Raw genomic sequence first — 27341 nt, 5'->3', positions numbered from 1 at the left:
ATATATGTTTGTTTCTTCTAATACAAAAAAACAATAGCATCCACAATGTAGTCGTTTAAGACTTTTGTTTATGGGGAGATTTATTCTCTCTAAAGTTTCAATGTTTTTCTTTATATTAGTTTTGATATAATAATATTTTGATTTTAGTATAAGTTTTTATTATCTGATTTATCAACTATATGATTTGCAAATTGTAAGTTTCCGCATGACGCCCTAATCACCCTTCAGAACCCAACATTTTCAATATTTTTCTCAATTTTTTATGAAGAGTCTCATATTTCTGTAAGAGTTTTAGACCACTTTTATTATGTCGTATCACGGGGTGTATCTAAGTTTCGTGAGTTGAGTAGAGAGATACTTTTAGGCTATTAATAGTTTTGAAACATAATTAAAAATTTACTTTAAATCAGGAGTGCTTTCAATTTTATTCTTATTCTTTGTTTTACAAACATAGACAGGTCCTAATATTATACAAAGAAAATATCATAAGTTGCAATAGTTTCTATTCCAGTGGAATACATCTATAAATGCATATATACCATATATTGATCCCACTTATTATAATTAATTCTTGAAATAAGATAAATATTTTGAAACGAAGATAATAATAGCAATGACAAAATTAAAATAATCAAATTTCAACTTTTTATTCGAACTATCGGTAGAAGCTTTGATTGTGCTATCTATGATTCCATTGTATAATATAATTGATATTTCCCGTCCGCATTTTTTTATTCATTTATTAGAACAAGATATCAATGTTTTCTTTCTTCAAAAATTCAAAAGTAAATAATTTTTTTTGTGAAAAATAAACTAATCCTTTTTGTAATTAAGATTATCCTACGCACACCTTCATAATTTGAAGGTAGAATTGATTTTATAAGCTATTAATTAAATTTTGATTTTCTTTTCTGATTTTCATTTTCATATATAAAATGATCTTTTTTCTTTATCATTTTTTCTAAGTGGCTAATTTTTCTTTTTTAATTCCTCTGCTTAATTGGGTTTTTAAAGCTGGTAATATTCTCATTGTTACGATTTACGATGCTTTTTCCTAAAATTATGGAAGGGCCGGAGTCATAATTAAATTGATTTAATTAACCTCTACTGCCTATTTTATAGACTATACTATTTTATTGTGCTTTACACCGAATTGTTTCCCCTTTTTATGTTCGAGAGAATCATGACAAATTAAGCACGCTTTTTAAGCATAGATCTAACGGTATTTTTAAAGAATTTTAATAGCTCAATTTTCCCACTAATTATTTTTAGCGAACGATCTTTTTGCAATAAATTTTAAAGTGATGAAAAAATAAATTATAATCACAACTAAATATAACGTAACATAATTTTACTGATAAAAATTGTGGATACAAATCTATTTATTCCTTACTTCTTTTTTCCTATAACTTTTTCGATATTCAAGAGTCATTACGTAGTGGTGTGCATTGGTTGATTCAATTTTATGTATTATCGGTCTGATTTATCCGTTTTTTATTTTTAAATACGTTAAACGAATAACCAAATCAAAACGATATTTTTTATTGATTTTCGATTTAACCAAAAAAGAAAATACTTATAAAATAAACATATAACTTCTCTAATAAATTTGACACAACATAATAATGTAACTTAACAAATACTCATAAAATAGAAACAATATTAACAAACATAAAAAGAACTATGCAAGTGCAATACAAAGAAAAATTAAGAGGAATAGGATTGTTACTTTAGATTTTGACGTTTTGCATAATGTAAAGTTGTGATCTCAAAGTCACTGTGAAGTGTAAATTAAAGACTAAATAACAAAAACAGTAACTAGTAAGGAACTAAGATTAATATATATATATATATATTATTTATGTACAAATAAAAGTAGTTAATAACAAGTCTTAATGGATTATCGGTTTATCCAATAACCAATATTAAAAGTCAATACCTAACCGATAACCCGATAATTTTTTTTACAAAACCACTAAAAACCCGTGAACCCAATAACAATAAATCAATAACACTTTTTCCGATTTCGTTTATCGGTTAGTTCAATTTTTGCACTCCCTCAATCATACTGACGTATTTTCTCAAACTATGATCATTTCCTTTTTAATGAAAAAAAACATGTGGATATTCCTGGAGTATTTTATTATTAATAAGAGTCAGGCATATCTTGATCTCTTTATGAATATCTCAAGAGTTTACAGGATATACAAGATGCCTTGTTAAGGAGAATTATTAGAATGATAAGCATTCCTCAATCACCAAGGGAGCAAAAAAAGTGCGAGCCCCAAAGGATGAGGAAAAAATAATCTCTATCTCATTTTTTATGACTTATTTTTATTTTTAGTCCGTTTTTTAAAATGATACATTTCTATATCAAGTGACAATTCAACTTTGAAATATTCATTTTACCCCCACAGAAATGATTTATAGCCACACAAATAATTATTACTTATTTTAGACCAGAAGTTTTAAAAGTTTTTCTTCTTTTCTTAAATTTCGTGTCAGGTCAAACTAACTCACATAAAATAGAACAAAATGATAAATAATAAGAATGGCCTTGTTTCTTATCTTTTTTTGTTTGTTTCAATTTATTACTTTATCTATTCCATATGAACTGAATTCGTTAAACAATGCATACTTATTAGGAAAAATATTCAAAGACGTAATTTGAATCATATTTTTCACTATTGTCGTTTGTGAATTCATAGATGTAACTTTCTAAACTATAAAATTTATGTCCTATAAAATAGCAAATTTCACAAAAGGACAATTATGAAAAATTCAAACATCCATCTTAAACTTTAAATAATTTAATTATTTTAAATAAAAAAATCACAAAAATTGAGTTAATATAGAATAGATAAGTAATTTTATTCTCTATGTCTCATTGAGCCCCAACTTTCACGTCTTTTATAAAATCTTTTCAAATCGGTCGGTCCAACTTTTAAGATGCAAGGCAACTGTTTTTTTAATTTATTTTTTAAAATTAGAAGTGCCAAATCGATGATCAAATTGAATAAGAATGGATCAAAAAATGGGATAAATAAAAACAGAATAAAATATTCAATATTCAACACATAGAAAATGAGTTAACCAAGGAATAATATGGATTTGGATGAGATGACAAATTTAAAATGAATGAAAAAAAGAAGAAGAACATTGGAATCTCTTCTTTTCTTGTTTTTGGGGCTTTTAATCAGTATTTGATGCTTGCAATGGAGCTTTGACTAGATTTAGACAACAAACTACAGGGTTTATTTTGGGGGTGACGGTCTCAATAAAATTTTCTCTATTCATATGTTGAGAAAGCTTACAATCTTCTTCAATGGAAGCTGTAGCTATGGAGAATTAGGAGAGAAAAAGAATTGAAAGCAAAATAGTAATTGTATTCTCTATTATTCCACACTCTCGCATTGTTTACATTGTATGTACTAATACGTATGTATACAGATTACAATGAGATACTCTACTCACCTCCAACTAACTAGTGACACAATTAACTAACTAACTACTAACTAATATCCTGACTTACAGCTGGCTTCACACTCTAGAACCTTCATCTTCACACTCCCCCTCAAGCTTAGTCATATGAAACAGGTTGAATACTCCAAGCTTGGATAGTAAAAAATCATGTTGTGTGTGTCCAAGGCCTTTTGTCAAAATGTCTGCCAATTGGTGATATGNTACAGATTACAATGAGATACTTTACTCACCTCTAACTAACTACTGACACAATTAACTAACTAACTACTAACTAATATCCTGACTTACAACTGGCTTCACACTCTAGAACTTTCATCTTCACACTCCCCCTCAAGCTTAGTCATATGAAACAGGTTGAATACTCCAAGCTTGGATAGTAAAAAATCATGTTGTGTGTGTCCAAGGCCTTTTGTCAAAATGTCTGCCAATTGGTGATATGTCCTTACATGTTTTGTATGTATCATTCCCTTTTGTATCTTTTCTCTAATAAAGTGGCAATCAATTTCAATGTGTTTCGTCCTTTCATGGTATATATGATTTGCTGCTATTTGTATGGTTGTCTTACTATCACAAAACAACTTCATAGGCAGTGTTAGCTTCCAATTCAATTCTGCAAACAACCCAATCAACCAAACTACCTCTGCTGTGGCACTTGCCATGCTTCTGTATTTAGCTTCTACTTAACTTCTGGATATGGTACTTTGCTTCTTGGATTTCCAAGATATCAATGAATCACCTAGTTTAACCACAAAACCACTAACTGATTTCTTTGTCATAGGACAAGAAGCCCAATCTGCATCACAATAACAGTCAGTGCATATGAAACTTCTGATGACAGGATGATTCCTAAGCCAGGGGCAGTCTTCAGGTATCTAACCACCCTTAATGCAACTTTCATGTGAGACTTCTTAGGCGAATGTATAAATTGACTGAGGTTTTGTATTGTATAGGCAATATCAGGTCTTATCATTGTAAGATAAAGTAACTTCCCAATTAGTTTCTGATAATTAGTAGGGTCATTTAAGAACTCATCATTCAATGTTTTTCCTGAGCTAACAGCTATACTCTCATCATACAGCACACTGGTAAGTCTGTGATTTGCTTCTAGTAGAGTGCTGGCAAGTTTTGAACCTGTGAGGCCTATGTCTGAAATCAAATCAAGGCAAAACTTTTTTAGGCAGACTGAAATACCTTTGTTGCTTATGGCAATTTCAAGACCAAGGAAGTACTTCATCTCCCCTAAGTCCTTGATCTTGAAATGGTGGTTGAGAAGTGCCTTAGTTTCCAAAATAAGAGTGGAGGAAGAACCAATGATCAAGAGATCATCCACATAAACTAAGACTAGAACAATGTCATATCCAACTACTTTAGTAAAGAGAAAGTAATCATGATAGCTCTGTGAAAAACCAGAACTAAGTAAAGCCTCTGAAAGTTTTAAGTTCCACTGTCTGGAGGCCTGTTTAAGGCCATAAAGGGACTTTTGTAACTTACAGACTTTGGCTGACTCCCCCTTGCTTAAAAAACCAGGAGGTTGAAGCATGTAAACATCTTCCTCTAAGTCACATTGGAGGAATGCATTGAACACATCCATTTGGTGAAGCCTCCAACCACTCATAGCAGCCAAGGATAAAACAGCTCTAACAGTGACCATTTTAATCATTGGAGAAAAAGTTTTCTAATAGTCCAAACCATCTTCTTGTGTGTAACCTTTAGCAACAAGTCGAGCCTTGTACCTTTTAACCTCTGCAAGAGCATTATATTTCACCTTAACACCCATTTGCAACCAATAGCTCTCTTGTTAGGAGGAAGATCAACAAGACACCATAAATGGTTGTCTGTACGTGCTTGAAGTTCTTGTTGCATGGCAAGTACCCATTCAGAATCATTCATGGAAGAATAAGCACATATAGACTGGTAGTGAGGGACAACAATATTGGCATAAGACATGCATGCTGATAAGGGATACTGGCAAGAAGAACTAGACACATTATGTGATGGTAAAAGAGCATGCACAAAACTTTGGAGTCAAGATGGAGGTTTAACTGTCCCAGATTTCCTGATGGCATGAGAAGGCTGAATAGAAGCAGGTTCTGCAGCAGAGGTAGGAACATGACAGTCCAAATCATCTGCAATGTCATCATGAGCAACAACCACAGTATTTGGAAATTGAGGTGAAGAAGGAGGTGTAACTAGAAAAGGGAAGATGTTTTCCTGGAAAGTAACATCTCTATTGACAAAAAAATGTTTGTGAGTAAGACTATACAAAATATAGCCCTTTTTGTGTGCTAGAATAGCCTAGATGAACAACCTTTTCAGCTCTAGGACACAATTTATTACCACAATTTTTAGTGATAGTTGCATAACAAAGATACCTCAGTACTCTCATATGTTGTACATTGGGTTTTTTATCAAAAAATATTTCAAGAGGACTCTTTCCATGTAAGACTGTGAAAGGTATTCTGTTAATAAGATAAACTACATTTTGATCACATAAGCCCCAAAACCTCAAGGGTATATGACCTTGAAACCTAAGTGCTCTTGCAACCTCTAGGATATGCATGTGTCTCCTCCCAACTACTCCATTATGTTGAGGTGTATGAATACAAGAACTTTGATGTATTATGCCAGCAACTTTAAAAAAATCTCTACAATGTACATTAAAGAATTCATTGCCATTGTCACTTCTAAACACCTTGACAAATGCATTAAACTGGACTTGATCAGCAGCAAAAAAATCATGAAAAACAGTACTCACAACACTTTTCAAGTGTAATAGAAACAACCAAGTTATTCTGCTACAATCATCAATTAATGTCAGGAAAAATCTTTTACCATCATGGGTAGGTAACCTGTAAGGACCCCAAACATCACCATGAATACGATCAAAGGGTTTTTTTGCCTTGCTGTCACTTCTTTGAAAAGGAAGTCTAGTTTGTTTTGCCAAAGGGCATACAATACAAGATGACAATACAATATTTTTAGAATCAACTAAAGACATTTGTTGAAGTATTTTGTTTGGAACATGGCCAAGCCTCTTATGCCAAAGCTCATAATCAGCCTTAGTTCCTATTGAAGCTGCAGATACAGAACAATCCTTATCTTTATGATCCCAGTAATATATCCCTTCTTCCATTCTACCAGTCCCCTTCACCTTGTCAGTGTGAAGGTCCAGTAATAGGCAGAAGTCAGGATAGAAAACCATACAACATTGTAGTTCCTTTGTCATCTTAGGGACAGACAACAAGTTAAATTTAAAGTCAGGAACATGTAGAACATTCTGAATAACTCATTGTGGTAATCTACATTGTCCTATATCATAAATAATAGCCTTACTTCCATTAGGCAAATGAACATTTTGATCTTGTTGTGCATATGTTTCATATAACATTCCTAAGTTGGAAGTCATGTGGTTTGTAGCACCTATGTCCACTATCCATCTATCGGGCACATTACTAGCATGAAAAAAAGTNAATAGTAGCCTTACTTCCATTAGGCAAATGAACATTTTGATCTTGTTGTGCATATGTTTCATATAACATTCCTAAGTTGGAAGTCATGTGGTTTGTAGCACCTATGTCCACTATCCATCTATCGGGCACATTACTAGCATGAAAAAAAGTAACAATACCTGCAGAGTGAGCAACTATCCCAGGAGCAGGATGTTTATCTTTCTCAAGTATGTGTGAGAACTGATGTTGTGTTGAAGGAAAAAAACCAAGCATAGACCCAACTCTTTCACCCATTTTTCCTTGACCTCCATGGGTAGATAGTGGTGAATAAACATTGTATCTATATCCATTGTGAGCATAACTATTATGAAATGGGGACATTTGAGACTGATGCATTCTAATCCCATTGTAACCATATGGACTCCAAGTTTGTTTGTGATGAACAAGAACCCCGGAATACTGATCATAATTGTCCTTACTGTGAGATCAATCATCACTTAAGGAAGAACTATTTGCTGCAATACCCTCTTTCTTCCTGCCTTTGTAATTTGGTGGATATCCAATAAGCCTATAACAATTTACCTTGATATGACCCTTAATTTTGCAAAAATCACACTTCTCATTGCAATACTCATTATGTGGTTTCTTATGATTTTGTGGTGGCCCTCGTGCACTCCATAAAGTAGTGATATCATTACCTCCAGCAATTGAGTAAGGTACAGTGTTCAGGATAGATCCTTTCTGGCATTCATCCTCAATGATCAAAGCATAAACTTGATTCAGAGAAGGTTCATAAGTCTTCATGAGAATCTGTCGTCTGGCTTGATCGTAAGAATCATTCAAACCTCATACAAATTGTAGTAATCGTTGTTGTTGAATGTGTTCCACATACTCCTTACCTCTAACACAACCACAATCAGGGGAAGGAACCACTGCATCAAACTCAGACCATAATTCCTTTAGCCTCGTGAAATATTCAGCCACAATACTTGTTCCCTGATTAATTGAATTGATCTTCTTATGCAACTGATAGATCCTCATTCAATTGACCTTATCAAACCTCTCTTTCAAGTCTTCCCAGACTAAAAAAGCATTCGAGGCATATATGATTCCACTAAGAAGTGAAGGTGAAACATTTGATCAAGGGTGTAGCAATATTATCAATGCACCACAATCAATATTGATACTAAGCTTAGAAATTAGAATCTCATCAAGCAAAAACTCATGAGAAATACGGACATGGGTAATAATTTTTTAAATTTTCCACCTTATGTTTAAAGCCCGCATTGAAACTCCAAATAAATTCAAATTACGCACAATATTGACATTGATAAAATGAATATTGATATTATCCATCTAAATTTCTACTCCCTCTGTCCCTAATTACATGTCCATTTTTCCTTTTATAGTTGTCCCTAATTATTTGTTCATTTTGACAAATCAAGAAAGGATAAATTTTTTTTACCTATTATACCCTCAATTAAATGACTAATTACTTTGAAAAATGTAGAACTTTTCATCCACTTCATAATTAATAGGGGTAAAATGGTAAACTCACTATGTCATTCATTGTTTTCTTAATAGGTGTGTCAATTCAAAAATGGACAAGTAATTAGGGACAGAGGGAGTATTATTTTTTTAGTGCATGATTCTTATAAATTTATTTGGAAAAATCTTTTTGGCCAGAATGATATTTTATCTATGCTATTTTACCTTTTTAAATATTTTAACCCTTTTAACTTTAATACATTTTAACTAAAAAATGATAAAAAGATCAGTTTATTTTTAAATAAAAAAATATTATAGTTTTTTAAATTTTCTTGTCAAATTCTGGCCAAAAAGATTTGATTGAACGATATATTTATTTTAGAATATTTTCATACCAGAGTTAAACTAAAAAGGCATACAACTTTAATTATCAATGAAGAAATTTGCTATAATGGTAGATCTTATGAAAAGAGAGAGGGATGTGTTATATTAATACGAAATAATTATATTTCTTGCTTTTGAAGGCAGTAAATAAATGAATTGATATGCAAGATTTGTATGTATAGTTATGATATGATTGGAGTTTATTGTGAAAGCATCCTATGTAAAGCAAAAGATATTCCCCTTGCTTTATTACAAAGAAATCATTCAACCCACTATACTATAAATAATAATTGCCATATATTTATCTTGTTACATTTTGACGTTCAATTTTTTATTTTACAAGAAATAAAGAAAAGATACTTTACAAATTGAAGAACGTGAGGATGAGAGCTAGGGCTGTTCATAGTTATATTTTAAAAAATTAAATCGAATCGCAATTTGGATCAAATCGATATTTGATTTTGTTTAGTTTTAAATTTTTAAAATTGATACTATTTGGTTTGATTTTGATTTTATATAAGAAAAAAACAATAACAAAAATAACCAAATCAAACCAAGAAATTATATATATAATAATTATTTATATATTATTCATAAATAAAACATAAATATTTTATTAAATTTTATGGGAAAAGGGTAAAAAATGTCCTTAAACTATGTGAAAAGAACAAAAATGTCATTTATAGTTTGCTCAAAAATGCTCTTGCCGTCAATATTTTGGTTCAAAATACCCTTGCAGTCAATACTTTTGTCCAGAAATGCCCTTATAATTACAAAATGGATGAAAAATACCCGTTTTCGAATAAATATATTATTTTTTTCTTTTTAAACACATCTTATTCCTAATTAAAATATTATTAAAGAACACTATTCTTGTTACTTTTTCTTCTAAAATAACTTTAACCAATAAAAATGTAGGAACTATATTTTTTCTTCTTAATCTCATTTTATCAATTAAAATAGAGTAACTTTGTGTACCCTTTCGACAGATAATATATGTGATATATATAAGATCATAGTATATCCATCATTAATTTATAATTTTATAACGATAAAAATAATTATAATAAAATAAGAAATATCTTAATTTTTAATATTTTTTTTTTAATTGAAGTAAGATAAACATTTGCTAATTTTAAAAAGTATTATTAGAAAAAGAAAATAAAGAATACTATATTTATTTGGAAAATGAGTATTTTCGACACATTAAATAACAATAAGGGCATTTTCAGACCAAAATATTGACACTAAAGGCATTTTTGGACCAAACTACAAACGGAAGATATTTTTGTTCCTTCCTCATAGTTTAAGGGCATTTTGACCCCTTTCCCAATTTTAATAAACTTCAAAAGCCTTTAGTCTTTACCGGATGAGGTTCCTCTCCATTACTCAACATCTCCATATCCCCAAATACCTACTTAAATAGTAGCCACATGTCATAATTAAGAATCAAATGTTGAAATTTAATTACCTAAATTAAAGTCTAATCGAATAACAAATAATTTCTTTATTTATATTTAATTTTTTTATCAAACCCACTATTCTATTACTATAGTTTTTAGCACGAATGAGGAGTAAAATGGCCCAAAGGTATCATGTGGGGGTGCTTATTTTGTTGTAGATATACGTATACAAAATTAAATTCAAGTATGTTAGTGATAGAAAATATTTTGGATTTCGTGATCGCGAAGTTCCAACTGTAAATGATCAAAATCTAAAAGAAAAAAAATAATGATATTTGAAGTGTTGATTACTCTTAGATCCCGTTTAGATTGACTTAAAAAAAGTAGTTTTTAAGTTAAAAATAAAAGGTCAAACTGAAATGACTTTTAAATCAAAAAATAAAAAGTAGGGGGAGACCTACTTTTGGTTTTTGACTTATTTTAAGTCATTTTTTTACCTTGCCAAACACTCTCTGATTTATTTTAAGTCATTTTTAACTTATTTTAAATTATTTTTTATATTTTCTAAACACTTTTATAAGTCAAAAAACTAACTTGAAAGTAGGTTTGACCAATTTTTAAGGCAATCCAAACACCTTTTATACTTTTTAAAATAACTTTGCAAATACTGACTGTATTTAGGGCTATGGCCTATGTGATTGCTGGGCCTAGTAAACCCAATCAAAATGGGCTTATATTCTTTTTTGGGTTTGTTCTTATTTTCAAGAACGGGCCGTACAGGAGTGTTGGGCCTTAAAGCTCTACTTTATTATTGGATATTTGAAGTGTGATTTTAAATTTATTTAAAGTTATAATCAATTTTGAATTTTCACAATAAGCGTCGCTTTGGCCGAGTGGTTAAGGCGTGTGCCTGCTAAGTACATGGGGTTTCCCCGCGAGAGTTCGAATCTCTCAGGCGACGTTTTAATCATTTTTCCCTCTGATTCTCTAATATAAATTTAAGTAAAGACTTTAGCCCTCTTTGTTATTGTATATATTTATTGCCGCTAAAAAGTGTTTTAGTTGTAGTGTTAGTGATACAATTACTAGTTATTTTTTAATTCTCCGTCCCGATGTTTGATACAAGCACTGAGATTTGACTAAATTTGAGTTCACATCTGAAAGTCCTATATTGGGAGGGAGAGTTAAGGTACTCTGTAAAGAAAGTAACTCCATTTCTAAAAAGACTTAAGCCGAAAACTTTAATTAAGAATGAAGAAATACTTTATATTATTGGTCTAATCGTCCAAAGTAAATGTACTTCAAAGTCAAATAATAATGATTTCATAAGACATATACTTATAGTTTCTAGACTTTATAGCTCGTCGTAGATAGATAGATATAAATAGTATAAGTTCTAGACTACTAGTAGACAAACTTGCACGAAGAAACCGTGATTTAACTATTTCCTCCATTTTGATTTAATTTTTTATTTGATTTTGACTTTATGCGAAATTTAAGAAAAAAAAAATCAAATCTTATTGTCTTAGACAAAAACAATATAGAATGGATAACAATATTATTTGGTCTTGTAATCTAAAGCATGTCATATGAAAAGTTCAAATTATAGAATTTTTAAAACAAGAAAGTCATTTTTTTAAAAAACGACTAAAAAGAAAAGAAAGAGATTCAAGTTGAAACGAAGAAGTATTATTAATTGACTTAGGTCACCCACTACTAGGAATAAAGTTCTTTCTACGCGAATAAGTGAGAAATTTATGATGTAGAACATGATTTTCCTACTCATTTTCTTTTGAACCAACTTACTAAAAAATGTACGAAGATTGGTGGGAAACAAATTCTCACTAAAATAGTAGAAAACATGCATCCTATTTTTCCTATATGAAAACATTAATATATATAATTTTTCTGCCGATTCAATAAAAATATTTGTAGAAATAACCATTAAACATTTTTCAACGAATATAATGATTTATTTGGTAGTGACCTAATTACCTCATGCATATATTCACACCTAATGATACTATCATAATGCAAGTCAGTGTAGAAGAAGTGCCATGAAAATAACTCAGGTTTAGTGGTTTGAATCAGATGAAAGTTTAAGCAACTATGAGGTGTAGAAATCTCACGTCTAGAATTAGAGAAATTAAGAATTGTATTGATGAAAATAATGTTGAGTTACAATCTCTTTATATAAGGAGAGAATTGTAGAGTCATAAGTTAACTATACTTAGAGTCCTACTACAATACCTATTACTACTATAATAATAATAATAATAATAATAATAATAATAATAATAATAATAATAATAATAATAATGCAATTATAAATAATCTAATCCTAGTCGTAATATAATCCTAATCATAATATAAATCTAGTCATAATATAATCCTAATTAATATAAGTAGTCTAATCCTAGTGCGATTCTAATTCTATAGCAGTGCTGTAAACTCGTCAGTCAGCTTCGTTGGACCTGTTACTTTGACATGTTCCAATCGTCAGCTTCCTTCTTTATCAACACTTGCTGCAGACACGTCAGTCAGCTTCGTTGGATCTGTTCCAATCATCAACTTCTTTCTTCTTCAACATGAGGTAAGTTCCCAAACACTATATTTTTATATTAAGATCAAAATTACAAAAAGATTACAACTAATTTATGATCTCTAGCAGTTATTAGGTTCTTTACACAATTCCAACTATATGAATTCATTTAGCGCAATATCAAATTTCAGTATATATATCACCTATAGTCCTAAAATATACTGAAATCGCAAGTTCTTTATTTTTCTAATTTCTAGACAAGATGCGATTACGTAACATAAGAATAAGATACGACAAAACCAATTTTTAGTTAGTATATGCGGAAATATTAAGAAGTGACATAGTTAAACATTCCCCTTTTTTCGAGGATTACTCGGCTCTGATGTATATATACTTTTGGGGTAAGGCAGAAGTCCCACCTTTTGTTGTGCTTCTACATGATTTATATATACATCGTTATAGTCGCAATCCTGGGAATTGATATATATAAAAAAGATTTCATAGGCAGCTCGTTCAGTTTGGGAAGCAATTTTGTTGCAACTTTTATTAGTAGTAATGGCCAAGATTAAGTGACGAGCAAAATGTTTAATGAGCTTTGTTAAAGAAAATAAAATCGTTCCACATACAAATTGATCCAACTTAATTTAATTTCTCATCATCAAATTCAGTGTCGAAAAAGTTAAATCATATATAATGATAGCGTAAAAAAAACTATACACAATTATTATGATTTAGTCCATTATAATAGTAGCTTATTAATTTATTATTTATTTTATCATATCTAGGTTTGATATATTGTTGAATGTCAATTTTAACCGGATATGTAATAAAAAAATATTTATTCTATCAGTGCACACAACATGAATTCAAAATTAAATATTACATATATGACTATATGAGTTTAATTTCTACGCATAAAACATAAAACCATATTATATAAGCAATTTTGAGAGAGAAGGAGGGTATATATAGGGGGATTAAAAGTATTGAAATATTGATCATATGAAAAAACTAACAATGCTTCTTATTCCTTTGTAAATACAAAGTACGTACAACAATTTTCTCTATCTATATTTCTGAGAAATATATAACTGACTAAAATTCTCTTAAAATTCAAAAGATTATTGATTGATTAAATTGATCCACATCTGTACACAAATACTGCTTACAAATCAACAATTTTGACCTTTTTATTTACTTTCTCTTCATAATCTTCTATATGATCGATCTGTACTTTGCTCATTTTTCTATTCACACTTTGCTCAATTCTTGATGAGAAAGATTATTATTTCTCCCCTAGAATCCCCATAATATTCCTCAATGTACGATTCAAAGAAAAAAAAAAGGAGGAAATGGTAAACAAAAAGAAAATCTTCTCTAAGATAATTGCAAATAAAGAAAAGAAGTATATCTCAAAATTTTCTCTAAGATGAAGTGGTGGAGAATTGAGGAGGGGGGACAATTTATGTATAATGAATTGAAGGAAGAAGAAGAAGATATGGGAAGGAAGATAAAAGTCTCGATAGACCTATTATTCACTGAATTTCAAATCTTGCTTCATTACTGGTCTTCTGAATTTAAATGTGCGATTATCAAAAGAAGAAAGAAATATTGGGAAGAGGGGTATTTGTGTCATTTTGTGGGGGATATATGTGGGGTTGAAAGGGTTGGAGAGAGTAGTTATTCAACTTGAAAATCAAGGTAAGGTAAAGAGGAAACATTTGCCAACAAACCTTCCCAATCAAATTCTCCAATTCTTAAGCTTTCTCCATGCCAATGATGATGATTCCCAAAACCAACCATATAGTCTTCAACCTTTAGGATTTGATCACTACTTTCACTCATATTCATCAAGTGTTGGTTGTTGTTGTTGTTGTTGTTACCATTTGTAATTTTCTTCTCAATCATGGAATCATAGTCATTGGCACCACTAACAATGTTATTACTACTAAAATCAACATTACTATTATTGTTATTATTATTCTCCCCCATAGTAGTAGTACTCTTATTATTAACACCCTCTAAAGAAGGCATTGAAAATTCATCACTTCCTAACCCCATCATACTATAAGTTTCCACAACTCCATAGTCCAAAAATCCACCATCACCTCTACTACAACCAAATTGACCTAAATTCACTGGCCCAACTAATCCAGATATATCGTAACTTGTATTATCAAGCTGAGGGAAAGGGTTGAAATGGTTGCTAGGTACCATGGCTTGCATGGATGATCCTGAAGTAGTAGACGACGAATTATCCATGCATAACGCTGCCATAGCATTTACATCGTGCCCTTGCATTTGAAATATTCCTCCCATCGAAGAATCACTCGTGTTAGGCGATGGCGTGCTGTTGTTACTGTTGTTGTTTTTCAGTCTCTTTTTAATCGTGGAATTCCAAAAATTCTTGATTTCATTATCTGTCCTCCCTGGAAGACGAGCCGCAATTTGTGACCACCTATAATATATGCAAAATATATAAGGTTTAAAGTAATGGAAATAAAGTACATCATGGATTTGCATGCATTATGTTAGTTTCATTAACAAATTAAACAAATAATATTTGTTTGAAAGTTGAAATTGTTTCCCTGCTACAGCCTACAAGTGTTGGACGAAAATCAAATTGACTAACTAAATAACGGATTAATTATATAGTTCCTGAAATAAATTAATTACATATGACAGTAGATAGTCATTTTTAGTTTTCTTTTACTTAATGATTGATCCGTTTGGAACTTCTCTCTCTATTTAATTATCTAATTTTCCCTTCAGATTTTTTTAATTCATAAATCTCTTACTTGAAATCGGAAATACTGAAAAAAATTAAGCACAAGTGGTTGGACTCTGGGGTCGGAGTCAATTATATTACTTATTAGTAAAAAATTATACATATACGAGGTTTGAGTCAAAGCAATTAATAGAATGGCTTAAGATTTAACAGTAAATGGGTTGTATAATATAATGCCCTAACATAAGAGAAAATAGTGAAAAAGGACTAATTAAACATGACAATTAGGAGTTGTAGAGTAAAGTAAAATTATCCTTCTCAGAGCTTGAGATTTAGTGTTGAAAGAGGATTTTTATTTTGTGTGTGTAGACATAAAGTAGGTTAACCATAAGTCAACCAATAATTTTAAAAAAACTGTACCCCTTAGTATATTTAATGCATAAAAGATCATATGCAAGTGTCATATATATGTACACCATCCTCTATCATTTTACTAAAAATGAGTTGTATAATTATATGTTCTTTATAACAACGTCTCGTTATAAAAGTCAAAAAATATCGCGGTTTAGTTATATTAAAATCAATATCTAATTTCAAGCTAGATGATAAAAAAAAAAAACCTATTCACATTTTAGTTCCATTAACACCCTCATACTCTCTTGATCGATCTCTTCTTCTCAATATCAATAGTGTCTAGCTAGCATGATTATTGGTTAACTTTAACCACCATTACAAATAGAAAAAGATAAGTACTACTAATATTTTCGTCAGTACTGAAATTTGAATCCTAATTTCTCATGATTTTCACTCATTTCATTCACGGTAAAATCAACATGCCTCCAAAATACACTACACATGAATGTTAACTTGATAGAAAGTAGAAAATGTGAAAGAGTGTATATATGTACCTATTTCCCAGAATAGAATGCAAATGAACAATGAGTTCTTCTTCTTGAAGAGAAAAGGCGCCGCGTTTAAGGTCAGGCCTCAAGTAATTAATCCATCGAAGACGACAACTCTTACCACATCTTTGTAATCCAGCATTTCTAGCAATGTCACTCCAACATCCTTGACCATTTGTTAACATGTAACTCATCAACTTTTCATCTTCTTCTGGTGACCATAAGCCTTTTCTTAATTTCCCTAATTTATTCACTTTCTCCTTCTCCTTCATCGTTGTATTATTATGTTCCGGCTTCCTCATCGATAACAAAGACTTAAAAATCCCTAACAAGATGATGAGGAGGAGAAAAAAATATATGATATGTTTTGCTAGGCTTTGATGGTGAAAAGATATGAAGAAGATATATAGAATGGAATAATAAGAAAGAGAAGGAAAAAAATAAAAAAGATTATGTGAAGTGGAAGCAAAATGTGTTCCATTTCTCATACACATATGATGATTACCTTGTGAGTGAAGAAAAATGCAACGAAAGAGACTAGATAGAGTCAAAGACAAGAAGACCAACCATCACACTCTCTCTCTCTCTCTCAAACCGCGAAATCAGAATTTCAACTTTATGAGTTCTGAATTTTATAATACAATTTTCATTTGGTTGATAATAACTGAATTTTAAATTTAAATATGTGTATATGTTTAATGAATTTATCAATATAAATACACTGTCTGAACAAATCTACTGAATTCAACCCAAACTTGTTTGCAGGCTATTAGCTCCGCCCCTGACCCAAAAGGAACGTCCCTCTCAATCCGTTTTCCACTCCACCTATAATTGTTTTCTTTAACCAACTAATTTGCCTCTTTATTTTTTATTTAATTCTCACAATTAATAATATTTTAGAAATAATTTTTTTTAAAAAAAAAAAAACACAACCCCACAAAATATCACTTTCATCATCACCATTACCACCCAAAGAAGTTTTCGTTTCTCTTTTCTTTCAACTTCTCACTTGCACCTTAAGTCTAAATTTTCAAAGAAAAGGAAGAGTACATGTACACTATATTCACAAATAACATAAAGTACTACAATTGTTGTACACATTTTCTAAATTGTGTGATGGTAACTTAATATGTTATATTAAGGTACGCGTGTCTATGTCTACTTTGAACCTTTATTTTAACTCAAATTTAATTAATCTTCTACAAGTCTTTAATTTGAGTTGTTTGTTGCATGAAGAATGAAAATAACGTTCAAAATAATAAGCCTTTCAGTTTCATCTAACGGATTTTTGAAGCAAATTATCTGTCGACAGATACTATTGAAATGATTAGTGCTTCATTTTGCATTATATTATTCATATATGTTACTATTAAATATAATATATATATAAAGAATGTTTGTATAGTATTCCTCAACACTATACCAAACTTCCATTCTTGTAAAGTAAGTTATAGTTACTAAAAAAATGGTTTTTTCCCACTACGTGTGAAGACAAATTTAATATTTTTGTTCTTTTATGCAATCATGGGGTTGTCTTGATCAAGAAGGGAATTCTAATATAAAATCAATTATTTTTCCTTCAAGTATATGGTACAATCGTCAAAGCTCATGGTTTGATGTTCAGCACGTCTTACTGAATAAAATAAAAAAAGACTAATTGGGAAGTATTATCATTTGCCCTAAGAAAGAAAAAAAGAAAAAAGAACACTATATTCGAAAAGCTAAACACCTTTACTAATAATTTTGCTATGACGGGTGAACTTTTTTTAAAAAGAAGTGAACCCATTCAACTAAATGTTTATAGTTGTACGTTGATTATTCAGGTCGGTCTTGGATGGATGTTTGATCTCCTTATATGATCTTGAGTGGTTTTTATTTTTATAAACTAGCTTTTGACATTGCTTTAGGTTTGAGATTCATTTTATTTTACATAATAATAGAATCAGACCCGTCCCACTTCAAAAAAATTTACTCGATGTTGAACCCGCCCCCCCCACAAGGTACATCTCGATATTATTGATGATTACAAGTCAAAATTATACTTCTTTAAAGTGAATAAAATAGGAAACAATTATTTAAAGAAGAGGGGAATAAAGTGAAATAATAGTAATTATTCAATTATAATTATAAGGGAAAAAAGTCTGAAATATATCCGAATTTTGGTCGAAATTATTGTTACGATACGAATTTTGAAAAGGACCTTTTACCCCCTACACTATTTAATAGTGTATTTTAAAGGTATATATGTGCCCACGTGGACATCATAAATATTACATAATTATAAATAGTAACGTGTCCACGTGGACACATATATATCTTTAAAATACACTATTAAATAGTGCAGGGGTAAAAAGTCCTCCATAAAATTTGATATCCTAACAATAATTTCGACCAAAATTAAAGTATTTTTCAGACCTTTTTCCTTAATTATAACAAAAGATTTTACTTTTTAACTCTTGGTCAAAATTCATGTTCTGTTGTTTTTCCATGTGTAAATTGTTACATAGCCATGTGTTTTGCACTGTCTTTTAATTTTCTCTATGATGTTATTAGGCGACAACATTCCCTATTTTGTGCTATAATAATCTGTTTCACACTAAAGACAACAATCTTTAGAAATGAAAGCAATCTTTGACCATAGTGCAAATTTTGGAAAAATTATTGTCAACCAATTATGCACCATGTGTTCAACATTTAAAACTCCAATTGTTACTTCATTCATGAACTTTGAAAATTGAGGAACTACTTTTCAAATTAAAAATAATAATCTTACACCCCGTTTAGGTCAGCTGACTTTATAAACACCTGATAAGTTTTAAGTAGCTAAAAAAATACTTTAAAACTATTGAAATTGATTTTATAAATAAACAGTGTTTAAATAAGTATGGGAATTGTTAAAACTAATAGTAACTAGGGTTGTTCACAAATCGGTTTGGATCGATTATTGGTCAAAACTAATTTAATCGATATTTAAATCATTAAAACCAAACCAAATCAAATATAATATACATTTATCGGTTTGGTTGTTATCAGTTTCGGTTCGATTATTTGGTTATTAATCATACACAAAAAAATTTAAAAAAAAGTTCATTCAAAAGAGGGAAAAAAGACAACAGTTCATATTCAAAACGAAAAATAGCTAGAACAACCAACATTACAGAACTTTCGATCACTGTTTTATTGTGAATAAAGTTTCAAAATTAACCATTTTGGCCTAGAAGGAAGAGACAGTGACATTCTTAGTCCACAAAAAATTATCACAGACACTCATATACATGAAATCAATAAGATTAATGTTCTCGTCTTGGACATTTTTGTTTTCATAAATAAATTATAAATATTTTTTTATGAAAACATATAATATAAGATATTTAAATTTGCTTATAAAAGTAATATGTTATGCATGTATAAAAATAAAATATATGTATATAATTTATCGGTTCGGTTCGATTATTTCTTCCATTTTTTTAAAACAAAATCAAATATCGGTTTTAAAATTTTTAAAACCAAACCAAACCCAAATAAAATTGATTTATTTAATCGGTTTGATTCAATTTTTCGATTTAGATTGATTTTTATCCAAACCGTGAACACCCCTAATAACAACCAGCCGTTTGATAAAAAAAATTTAAATTTATAAGTATGAAAAAAAAGAACAACAAATACAGAATGAAGAGAAAGTTAGCGTTTTGTTTTAAGAAACGTATTGAAAAAAAAAACTAGAAAAATGGTAAAAAAGAAAGGGAAAATTACTCGGATAAGTAAACATATACCAGTTAATTAGCTAATATAGCTTTAGTTTGAATTAATTACGGATCACAACTTAATTTTAGCTATATTTACGTTGTCTCTCTCCTCTCTTCCTCTCTATCTCGCCTCCCTCCTCTTTTTTACATATACAAATACAAATTATCAAATAAAAATTGTACATATAAATATATATACAATTATATGATAGATATACAAATACAATTAGCTTCTCTCCACTCTCTGTCATTTTTTGCTGGCCTCTCTCCACTCTCTTTCAATCTCGCTCGCCTCTTTCTTCACTCTCTCAATCTCTCTCGTGAGATATACAAATATATATATATACCAATTACATATATACAATTTATCTGAGTCCGGAGCCAAAAGGGCAAAAAAAAATTGTCAAAAATTCCAAAGGGCACATCAAATTTTTTTAAAACCAAAAGGGCAAAATCGCTCCTGACGAAGCGATTACCCTCTGACACAATGCGATTTTTAATAATTTTTTTTTTTACAAAATCGCATTGTGTCAGAGGGTAATCGCCTCATCAGGAGTGATTTTGCCCTTTTGGTTTTAAAAAAATTTGATGTGCCCTTTTGGAATTTTTGACAATTTTTTTGCCCTTTTGACTCCGGACTCCAATTATCTAACATATATACATATATAGTTTGCCTCTCTCCACTCTCTGCCCTCTCTCACTGACCTCTCTCCTGTCTTTCTCAATCTCGCTCACCTCTCTCCTCCCTCTCCCAATCTCACTCGCCAGATATACAAATACATATGTATTTCAATTACATATATACAATTATTTTGACAGATATACATATACAATTCGACATATATACATATACAATTTGCCTCTCTCCACTCTCTGCCCTCTATCGCTCGTCTCTCTCCTCCCTCTCCTAATCTTGCTCGCCTTTCTCAATCTCTCTCTCCTCTCTCTAACATGTAGCTACAAATCATAATTAGTAAATTATAATTATGAAGCATAATTAAATTATTTTTGAGTGACTATATGCGAAAATTTCCCAAAAAAATAATTAATCAAACTAGGAGTGATTATAAGCTGAACATTAATTTTAACTTATAAGCATTTGGTTTATAAGCACTTTTAACAAATGCATAAGTAAACTTAAAAAATTGCTTAAATTAATTTGATCATCTTATAAATTAATTAATTTAGCTAAATACCCTCTATAATTAGTCCAATCATTATAAGACACAACTTGATTCATTCTTTTCTCTTTCCACCAAATTTTATTTTTATTAGATACATCTCCCTTAAAATCACTCTAAAGTGAAAATATTTGACAATACAAAACACATTTATCCTTGAGCAAAAATTATCTCGTAGAATTGGTCAGCCTTTGCCTTACGATGACGAATTATCATTCGATGAAACAACATTATTATTAAAATGCAAGAAAGACTTTTTGTGAGATTGCAATTTTAATTTAATCTCTTGAAGTCAACTATACATTAATTCAGAATATAGTTTTTTTTTTGTTTTGAATAAATAAAAAGTAATGGAAGAAACATCCCATTTACGTAGGGGTGTCCAATATGTACTTTTTCATATTTGTGGGCAAATATCATTAATCATTATACGAAGACATAAAATTATAGTATGTCAAGACCGCTTGAAAATAATAAAAAGTAAATATTAATTTAAGACAAAAAATAAAAATCTTAAAATTACTACACCAAATTATAATATTACTTTAAATATTAATATTTTCAAAAAAAAAAATGTCTTTGATTTATTGACGTCCCTCACCTACCCACTCAGAGGCTGAGTCAAAAGGGACCGATGAGTTCATTCGAAAACCCTTCGACACTGTTTATGCATGGTTAAATTGTTAGTTTTATGTATATATTGTAGATTTTGAATCCCTTTCGACTTCTCATATGTTTGAGTTTTCATATTTTAAACTTGGTGAAAATTTTGACTCTGCCGCTGCCTCACTAAATACCTAATTTAGGTCTTATTCATATGGGAGTAGTTACCATCAGATAAGCATGAAAAAACACATCAGAGGTATCTCTATCAACACAAAGAGGCAAATTAAATCAATGGTATTTTAAAATATATAGACTGTCTCTGTCAATTTAGGAAAAATATGAGGGACTATTTTGAGTATTTAAAAACTTTAATTTGCATGCTGAGTTGGATTTCCGTATGAAAAAATAACAAGTGGAAAAGAAATACAACTAAGCTACTCAAAGATATATAAATCTACGTAGTTACAGCTGTATAGATAATATATTTTTTCTTTACTTCTTCAATTTACCCAAGCCAAGCAACATTCTTCTTCTTCAATAAGATTAATTAGGACCCCATCATGTGCAATTCTCGTTTCTTATAGGGCCGGCTATCAATAATTCTTACTTGGACGTGCGCAAATAGAAATTTAAACTATCATAAAGTTAAATAGGTAGATAAATACACGCATCTTATGTGACATGTATACAAATCTTCAAGTGTATTTCATGTGAATTTTCATGTTAAGTGTGTGTCTAGTTGTTCAACTTTGTAGAAATTTAAATGTCTACTTGTGTGCACCTAAGATTTGGAGGCATAAATATCAGTTAAGACCGAATTAGAAAATACGTTTATATATCCGCCCTCAATGCATTCTGAGTCGAACATGTCACATAGGGTTTGCCTAGTGCGGTTTACATCCCTTGTGTGGTTTGCAGGCTATTACACTATGGAGGGTTTACCCAGTGCTCACCACAGAATACTCACCCAAAGGGCAGAGGTTGTGACCAGTGGCGGAGCTATGATTTTTAATAAGGGGATTCAATATCTGAAGAACAAAACATACGAACTAACCGAAGGGGGTTCAACATCTTAAAAAATAATTTTAACCATGTATAAATAGTAAAATTTTCCACCGAAGGGGGTTTGAATGAACCCCTAACAAAAGGCTGGGTTCGCCCCTGGCTGTGACAGAGGTTTGTAGCGACAGCGTGTTATCTTTGGGTTCCAAAAAAAATATAATAATACACTTTAAAGTTAGAAAAGATATTCCTTCACGTGAAAAGCTAATAAAAAGAATTGTAGCTCGCTCATTTACGAGAGAACTACTTCAATATTTTGAATTAGGCATTGCAATAGAAGTAGATGGAGTAAATGGTAAGAGTGGACAGTTTGCCCATTTTTGGTCGAAACTCCATTTTGATCTATGTTTTTAGGGAATAGGGCGATCCCTTTTAATGTGTGGTGTTTAAAAAATATCCGTTTTAAAATCGAACTCTTTATATGTGGTTGATTTGATTTTGTTGAGCTTAATTATTAATAATGAGACCATAAAAATATAAAAATAAAAGAATCAGTCGTAATCTAACAAATATATAATCATCAATAAAATTGGTTCCAAGGTAGAATATCAATCCCTAGACAAGTTGACATAATGATTATTTGCACTTATTTGCGGAGCTCTCAACGAATGCACTCATAGGTGTTTGAAAGAGCAAGCCGGAGAAAAAAACGTTGAGATAATACTTTTAATCCTAATCTCATTTATTGAAAAAGGGAGCCCCTTTGATCATCTGAAGAGATTTTTAGGTAGAATTGACATAATTATTATCACGAGGATTGAACTGCCAAAAGAGATTATCCTCCTTTGGGCTGAAAGATAATATTTATGCCGTCCATAGAAAAAGAAAAGAGGAAAGTATTTTGAAGCCAAAACAGACTAAAATATACTACCTCTGTCACAATTTATGTGACTTACTTTTCTTTTTAGTCAGTCCCAAAAAGAATGACACATTTCTATATTAAGTAACAATTTAACTATAAAATGTCTATTTTACCCTTAATGAAATAATTTACAGCCACACAAATTTCTATCATTCATTTTGGACCACAAGTTTTAAAAGTCTCTTTTCTTTCTTAAACTCCGTGCCGAGTCAAACTACCACACATAAAATGAGACGGAGGGAGTATTGAGTTAGTAAAATTATAGATGGTATATGGAGTCGTTGAATTATATGTGGCAAATAAATTAATTTGATTGAATTTGAACGAATCAAAATATGATGGACTAATTTTGCCACATTTTAATTACACTCCATAGCTTTTTGATTATATGGATACTTATAATTAGTTAGATTTATAGATGCTTATAAGTTACGAATAGAATCTTAGTTCGTCTACTGGACGAAACTTATGAAAATAAAATATTTTAATTTTATGATCTTAAACTAAATATATGTATAATGAATTAAATTGACTTCGTATCTTATGGTATTAAATACTTCATGTTAAAATTAAAAAGGTGCTCTCTCCATTCTCTTTTATTTAGTCCATATTTAACTTGACACTCTGATTAAAAAAGTAGGGGTCTATTTTATTAAGTTAATCTTATTAATCAGATTTTGAAAATTTAGATTAAACTACCATTAGTACTTTATGTAGTTACTTATTAATAAGGTAATCTGTCTTTGATTTACCAAAAAAAAAAAAAAACTAAAAGGGAGAAGTAAAAAAAAAGTGACTTTTTTTCTTGAAAAAAAAAGACACGTGAATTAAAATAGAGGGGGTTAAATTGTTTTTTTTTTCAGGTTATTAATTTCCTTTTCCTACATACCTTAGGACTACTTTCCCATTCCTATTAGAATAATGAAATAAAAATTGTCTACTTAAATCATAGTACGCCACCAAAAATTAAATCCATAGTTTTTTTTTCTTCTAATTTTATAACAATTTTTCCTCATCAATTTTAAATAATGAAATCAAAAATTAGATACGAAAGATTAACTTTTTACTTAATATTTTTCTTGATTTTTGCATGCATTTTATGGATAATGAATTATACAATTTTTGAGACTAAGGATGAAAAACAAATATTTATACTAGCTGGACAAAGTAACATGGCTGGACGTGGAGGGGTTGTTAAAAGAGTTTGGGATGGTTATGTTCCACCGGAATGCCATCGGAATCCGGCGATCCACCGACTAAACGGAAACTCGATATGGGAAGTAGCTCAAGAACCTCTCCATGAAGATATTGATTTTAACAAGACATGTGGGATTGGACCAACAATGGTGTTTGCTAATATTGTGTTGGAGATGGACCCTCAATTTGGGAAAATAGGGTTAATCCCTTGTGCGATCGGAGGCACTAGTATCGATAAATGGTCACAGGGTTCCAGGTACATGACTTATCTCATTGTAACATATATGTTAAGAACTCATCAATCGAGATGTACATTCATTCTGAATTTATGAACGACTCTATAAATATAAATAATTATGCTGTAAACCTAATATTACTATATTTTTGCTAGGCTCTACAATGACATGATTAAAAGAGCTAGAATTGCTTTGCAAGATGGTGGAACAATTCAAGGAATTCTTTGGTACCAAGGGGAAAGAGATGCATTAACTTTGAAAAAAGCAAAATCTTATAAAAGAAAATTGGAGAAACTTTATGGGGACGTTCGCAATGATTTAAATTCTCCATTACTTCCTATATTTCAGGTACAATTTTATCGAAAAATACCCTTTGAACTATGTTAATTTAATTTAAAAACTATATTGTGGTATGAATTAATGATGATTTGAATCTAAAAAATAATTAATGATGTTAGTGACTAATTTAAGGAATTGTATTAGTAGTTATCATTGTTTTCTAAAATTGACATGTTAACAATATCTACAATGGACCACGTACGACGTAGAATGTGTTTTTGTATAATATATGCTATATTTAATGAAACAATATTACTGTATAAGAAGGATAATTAATATCTACGTTATGTTTCAACTGAATTATGATGATTGTGGAGTTAGGTGATAATTGTGAGTCATAAAAGTGTTTATAATGTTGAAAAAAATTGGAGTAGAAAAAACATAAAGAGAAAGTTAGTTGTGCAATATATTGTTTTTTACTTTTTATTATTAAAATAGAAAATAATTTCTTGAGAAGACATTTACCAGAATCAGTATGTGTGAAATACTTCTATTTTACATAATCATGTAATTGACATAAAATTTCAATTTTTTTCTTTTCTTTATTTTTAGAAAGAAAGAAAATTTATAACATTAGCCATATAATTTTCGTGATATCCTCCGATTAATTGGTTTATCTCTTTACAAATTTATTTTTTTGTTCTTTTTTACAAGAGATCTTTATATTTACACATATGAAAACAATATACAAGGCATCCTTACATGCTTATTTTCTTCTATTCTAATTAGTAAAGGATTCAATTGACCCTTTTTCCCGATATTTTCTCTTTCTTTCACTACAACAAAAGAGACATTTAGTGGCAATAGATTTTTCTACTCAATATTTATTGCCGCAAATATACTTAGCGACAACTAGGACAATGTTATATGCATTTTTAGCGGCATTTATCTAGAGTATTGCTTATAAATATCCATATTTATTATTACGGCTAAATATTTTATTGCCGTAGTATTTTTAAAGTGAAGTGAACCTACTAAGCATTGGATATATATCCAAAAGATGGGAAGGGTGAAATGTTCATGTAAAAACTTTTTCTTTGTCACTCTTACTTGTATACCAAAATACTAGTTAATATCATCATATAGTTTTACAGGTTTGTTACGAAATTAAGTATTTTATGTAAATTTTAGTATTGATTTTGGGTATAATTGTATAGGTAGCCCTTGCTTCTGGAGAAGGACCCTTTATGGCAGAAGTGAGAGAAGCCCAGCTTGGAATTAACCTTGACAATGTAATAACTGTAGATGCTTTGGGCCTGCCTTTGGAGCAAGATGCCCTACACCTTACTACTCAAGCCCAAGTCCAACTTGGATATAAGTTGGCTGATGCATTTCTTAAAGCCCAATAGCACTCTTTCTCCTTTTTATTTATTTATTTTCTTTTTACCTTGGTGTGATCTATAAAAAAGCTCGATAGAATTAGGAAAATATCAGTTTAAATGTACCCCTCATAATAGTGATATCGTGGGTTTGAGTCCCACTAAATTCGTGTAATCCAATAACGATGGATATGTCATGTATTCATTGGTCTAACGCAATAACAATGGATATGTCATGTATTCATTTGGTCTGATGTGAATAACAATAACATATGTGAATAATGATTTTTTACCAATTAGGCACCCATGTGAAGAACTCACCACGATCAAACATGCAAACAGTGTGCCCAAAAATCAAGCCTTTTTACTCTTCATAACTAAGGCTTCATATAAGTAACTTCTCACTCCATCAAA

At 30.3% G+C, this 27341-nt stretch overlaps 2 protein-coding genes and 1 non-coding gene across 3 annotated transcripts; 2 read left to right on the top strand and 1 right to left on the bottom strand.

Annotated features, from left to right (window-relative positions):
• Positions 1-11086: 11086 nt before the first annotated feature.
• Positions 11087-11168, top strand: TRNAS-GCU (transfer RNA serine (anticodon GCU)). Its single transcript has one exon. It is a non-coding gene; the product is annotated as a tRNA-Ser (tRNA).
• Positions 11169-14135: 2967 nt separating this feature from the next.
• LOC125841878 (transcription factor MYB46-like) lies at positions 14136-16698 on the bottom strand. The gene is made up of 2 exons (XM_049521064.1): positions 16386-16698; positions 14136-15207 (listed from the first exon to the last, which is right to left on the bottom strand). Exons 1-2 carry the CDS (start codon positions 16679-16681, stop codon positions 14430-14432), a joined length of 1074 nt encoding a protein of 357 aa, XP_049377021.1. The 5' UTR covers positions 16682-16698; the 3' UTR covers positions 14136-14429.
• Positions 16699-24942: 8244 nt separating this feature from the next.
• Positions 24943-26957, top strand: LOC125864687 (probable carbohydrate esterase At4g34215). Its single transcript, XM_049544760.1, has 3 exons — positions 24943-25289; positions 25425-25617; positions 26766-26957. Exons 1-3 carry the CDS (start codon positions 24943-24945, stop codon positions 26955-26957), a joined length of 732 nt encoding a protein of 243 aa, XP_049400717.1.
• Positions 26958-27341: the final 384 nt, after the last annotated feature.

This window comes from Solanum stenotomum, chromosome 1 (assembly GCF_019186545.1).
Source record: "Solanum stenotomum isolate F172 chromosome 1, ASM1918654v1, whole genome shotgun sequence".
NCBI classification, from domain to species: domain Eukaryota; kingdom Viridiplantae; phylum Streptophyta; class Magnoliopsida; order Solanales; family Solanaceae; genus Solanum; species Solanum stenotomum.
The sequence above is the reverse complement of the archived record's forward strand: the minus strand, read 5'-3'. Positions and strand labels throughout refer to the sequence as shown.

Coding starts and splice junctions, on each gene's coding strand:
- LOC125841878 (XM_049521064.1), bottom strand. CDS start 16,681: ATGAGGAAGCCGGAACATAATAATACAACGATGAAGGAGAAGGAGAAA. Junction 15,208..16,385: donor CATTCTATTCTGGGAAATAG/GTACATATATAC, acceptor CATATATTATAG/GTGGTCACAAATTGCGGCTC.
- LOC125864687 (XM_049544760.1), top strand. CDS start 24,943: ATGAATTATACAATTTTTGAGACTAAGGATGAAAAACAAATATTTATA. Junction 25,290..25,424: donor AAATGGTCACAGGGTTCCAG/GTACATGACTTA, acceptor TATTTTTGCTAG/GCTCTACAATGACATGATTA. Junction 25,618..26,765: donor CATTACTTCCTATATTTCAG/GTACAATTTTAT, acceptor ATAATTGTATAG/GTAGCCCTTGCTTCTGGAGA.